Here is a 4,187-nt window from a genome sequence, read left to right on the forward strand (position 1 = left end):
AGTGTGGAAATTTCAACAGACCAACATTTTAATGGTGACTCTGGTACTACAACAGCTTGAACATGTTGTATCCAACTATAAATAGCGATTCGTGATGCAGCTTGGACACGATGCTCGGGGAAGTGCTGAAAACCTCTAGAACGGCATTTGTTTAAGAGGGCGCCCGAGCCTTTCTCGTGTTCAGGAGGGCTTCAGTCCTCGGTCTCCCCGGGGCTTCGGATGTCGTCTATCTTCAGGATCATCTTGACTACCTGAGTAGCGAGCAGGATCTGCTGCTTCTTGCCAATCAGGGTCTCGATCACATGCTGTTGCTTCATGTCTACAGGGGGAAAGAAGGGAGGGGAAAAAAAAAGAATTCAATAAATCATTGTGCTTTAACATTGAAGTGCAGTGATGTCATCTCCAAAGGTGGTAATCCAGACTGAAGCCATGTTTAGTTCAGTATCTACTGCAGTGTATTATGTGCAGAGCAGGTGGTTGCTTACCATTGGTGTTTTTGTGTAAACAGTCAATGCCCAGGAATGGGTTGTTCTCTCTGACTTGTTTGGCTCTGACCTCTGTCATGGTCTGGATGGGGTTCAGCCCGCTGTTCTCAGCCAGGGCCATTGGGATTACCTCTAAAGCATCAGCAAAAGCCCTCATGGCATACTGTTCCAATGACGGGCACTGAAAAGGAAATTGACAGATGTCAATGAGAGTCGAGCAGGAACACAATCATGTTTATCGTAAATGCTAAGGTCAGAAAGTCTCTGATGCAATTTCTCTTACTTTGTCTGCAGCCTGGTTGACAGCTAGGGCACATGCGATCTCTGAAGCACCACCTCCGTACACGACTCTGTTGTCCTTGACCAAATTGCGGATTACGCACAGAGCATCATGGAGAGCACGCTTAGCCTCCTCGATGATCTATCAAGAAAGATGACACTTAATCAAAACTGGAATAATAATTGGAAAAAAACAAAACAAAAAACATGTAATTATGAATTTGCTTTTGGGCTCACCATCTTGTTGCCTCCACGGATGAAAATGGTCACAGCTCTGGTGTTTTTGCACTCCATGATAACCAACATGTGATCCTTGGTAGTGCCGAAGGAGATCTCCTTCACCAAACCAGCTGTGCCGAGCTTCTCCGGTGTCAGCTCACAGAACCTCGGGACAATGCGGCCTCCTGTAGCTATTGCTATCAACTGCAGACAAACAATTGATATCGACACTTCAACATAAACTCCACTTTATATTTTGTACTTGATGTAACATATGGCAAAAAGTTGCAAATACCTGACTGATCAAAGTGACAAAGGACAAAAAAAGTGTTTGATTAAAGAGTAATTTTGCATCTCGTCTTACCTCAATCTCAGGCCCTCCAACCCAACGCACAGCAGGCAGGTCATTTTGCAGCAGAAGATGGTTGGCTTCATCATCAAAGCCCCACTGGCAGATGGCCAAGTTAGCCCCATTACTTTTGACCTAAAATAAACGTGTCCATAAGCATGTGTGCCGATATGTGTATACTTATTTGCGGCTGCGATTTCTATGTTAATCAGTCAATAAATGAAATGGTTAAACATCAGTTGTTAACAGACTCTGAGGGTACCAACCTGTTGGATCATCTCCTCAAATTTCTCTTTTTCATATTTCTGGAGAGCTTTGTAGTCTTCCACAGAAGTCACATCCAGCTTATGCTTGGTCTTGGGCTTAGGAGGCTCAAACGGGCAGGTAAGAATGGCAATTTTAACATCTTTCAGAACCTGTGAAATAACAAAGGACAAGCTGTTAATCAAATTTTACAGATGGAGGTCAGAACAGAAACATTTATTTTGCCCCAGAAACTTTCAACTGATTTGATTCTTTTTGATCAAACACCAGACAACCAATGACATCGTGTTACAAATTCCCATCGATCATACCTTGGGCATCTGGGGGTGGCTGAACTCTTTGTCGACTATGACTCCCTTGATGAGCTGTGTGTCCTCCAGCTTTCCTCCGACCTTGCCTTCCATCTTGATGAGCTCGAAGTCGACATCCTTCCTCTCCATATCAGCCACAGTGAGGATGGCATTCACTGCAATCTCTGCCATCTGTCTGTGGCACCGGTTGATGCTGAAAGACAAACAGAACTTTAGATAAAGTGTGGTAACAATGCTATTGCAAAATCACTGAAAAAAGGTTTTGCATTTGTTGCATGATGACAAGTCTGTGTCAGTTCTGACAGAAACACAAGTGCAGGTTCATTTAAAATGAACAAAAATATTTCTGCATCCATGCTGGAAGAACTTTAGAGATTTTGTTAAACAAAATGTATTGAAACATCTTTTCCCTTCCTTAACTCAAAAACAGAATAATAATCAGGAAATTTCTCTACTGACAGTTGTTATTATCTGCTCTATGACAATGTAGAAAAAGACGTGCCAGCTAGGTCAAAAGAGCATTTGGAAATGTAGACAAGCAGAGGAAACTAGTCCAAAAATAATTACTGTTAATTGTATTACTTGTAACATAATAGTAAAAATAACACTAATAAACAAAAAGAAATAACCCAACAATATTTTGTATGGGGGACTTACACTTTGGATCCCAGTGTTGTCATGGCTGTTTGAACGAGAGGTTCTGTATTGTTGGGATCGTAGGGGAAGGTTTCAGCAATTTTGTCCAACTGCTCGGTGGCGATACGTGCGGCCTGGTCGTAACCGTCAGAGATCCTGATGGGATGGATTCCACGGTCCAGCAGCTGCTCAGCCTGTTCCAGCAGAGCTCCGGCCAGAACTGAGGGCAACAGAGAAGATGCAAATGCAAAAGCTAATTAATCTACAACCATAGTTTAGATAAAAGTTCCCTCATACGATGGAACAGTCTATATTGAGAGCATCAGAACTTCTCCCAAGTAGTCCCAAGTCTGTATTTCTTTTTTTATTTAAAAAAAACAAACAAAAAAAAAAAAACATCCTCATCTTCCTTTTCCATACCTACAACTCCAGTGGTTCCATCACCAATCTCATCATCTTGGGACTTTGACAGCTCCACCATAAGCTTGGCAATCTGGTGGTCCACATCCATCATGCTGAGAATGGTGGCGCCATCGTTGGTGACAGTTACCTCTCCATCTCTGTCAACCATCATTTTATCAAGACCTGCATGGAAAAAGTAAAAAGAAAAAAAAAGGCACAGGAGAAATAAGTGTTAAAAATCGGTATTCTAACGGCCAACTCTAATTCACGAAAAGCAATAATGACATATAGTTTCAAACACAAATGCTTCACTTTCAAAATAACAAACCGTTTGGACAGTTTGGTATGACAACACTACACTGGTTCAGACTTACCATTTGGTCCCAAAGACGTTTTAAGCGTTGACGCGACTGCCTTGGCTGCCATAATATGAGACTGCAAAATAGAAACATTTCCGAGTCATGCACACGTTTTTATTTTATTCCAAAGATAGGTATAACTTCCCTTTGCCTGAAAACCCCCAAACCTAAAATTCTGTGCATCACCGATGAGAGAAGTGGGCACAGCCCTGTCAGCAGCTCCTACCGGCTAAACGCATTACAGAAAGCACATGGGCCCCACCATTAGCATGACTGGCTAGTTATTTGGCTAATGCTATAGAGATGCTCTTGCACAAACAACTTAAGATTACATGATGAACCTGTGCTTAGTAATCGCAATCCACCTGTCATACGAGATCTGTGTACCCAACTCATTAAATTAACTGTAAAACAGCAGCTTTCTAACGAAAAGCTGTGTAGTGCTTGCTAGCCCATTGTACCTTCAATGCGTCAATTCCCGTTAACCGTGTCTTCTTATCCTGGTCTTTAATGATGATAAAAGGCCTTCCATACTCATCGAAAGCCAGTGTCCCCAAAGTGGACATGTTGACGGAGGGATTGGGTCACGTATTAAGTATATAAAGAATGAAATAAGGAGTTTTAATAATAGAAATCTGGAGTGTGACTAAGCTGTGAGCCGCACGGGTCCGCCGGCGACTTCTGGAAGGCTCCGCGGGCGGAGAGGGCGGAACCAAGTACTGCTCAGTGTATCCTATAACATAGTTGTAATCTCTTTCTTTATAAGATAGCATTAAGAAATTTAAAAAGTTTATACATATTCTAAAAAAAATTATCGCCTCATCGCACTTAGAATATTGTAAGAATTAAAGTAAAAAGACACTTTTTTACAATATGGTTTCGC

The 4,187-nt window shown here is 42.0% G+C and overlaps 1 protein-coding gene across 1 annotated transcript; it reads right to left on the reverse strand.

Moving 5' to 3' along the window:
* Positions 1–6: 6 nt before the first annotated feature.
* On the reverse strand, positions 7–4,007 carry cct5 (chaperonin containing TCP1, subunit 5 (epsilon)). The gene is made up of 11 exons (XM_004546586.3): positions 3,766–4,007; positions 3,320–3,380; positions 2,964–3,128; positions 2,565–2,763; positions 1,908–2,100; positions 1,599–1,748; positions 1,348–1,467; positions 1,002–1,187; positions 769–906; positions 486–666; positions 7–319 (listed from the first exon to the last, which is right to left on the reverse strand). Exons 1-11 carry the CDS (start codon positions 3,868–3,870, stop codon positions 192–194), a joined length of 1,626 nt encoding a protein of 541 aa, XP_004546643.1. The 5' UTR covers positions 3,871–4,007; the 3' UTR covers positions 7–191.
* Between the last annotated feature and the right edge of the window lie 180 nt (positions 4,008–4,187).

This window comes from Maylandia zebra, linkage group LG9, assembly GCF_041146795.1.
Source record: "Maylandia zebra isolate NMK-2024a linkage group LG9, Mzebra_GT3a, whole genome shotgun sequence".
Classification (NCBI taxonomy): domain Eukaryota; kingdom Metazoa; phylum Chordata; class Actinopteri; order Cichliformes; family Cichlidae; genus Maylandia; species Maylandia zebra.

Excerpts from the sequence above, each read along its gene's own strand:
- cct5 (XM_004546586.3), bottom strand. The coding sequence starts at position 3,870 with ATGTCCACTTTGGGGACACTGGCTTTCGATGAGTATGGAAGGCCTTTT. Across the intron at positions 3,129-3,319 it reads AACGTCTTTGGGACCAAATG|GTCTTGATAAAATGATGGTT; the intron begins GTAAGTCTGAAC and ends TTTTCCATGCAG. Across the intron at positions 1,749-1,907 it reads GCCACCCCCAGATGCCCAAG|GTTCTGAAAGATGTTAAAAT; the intron begins GTATGATCGATG and ends GTTATTTCACAG.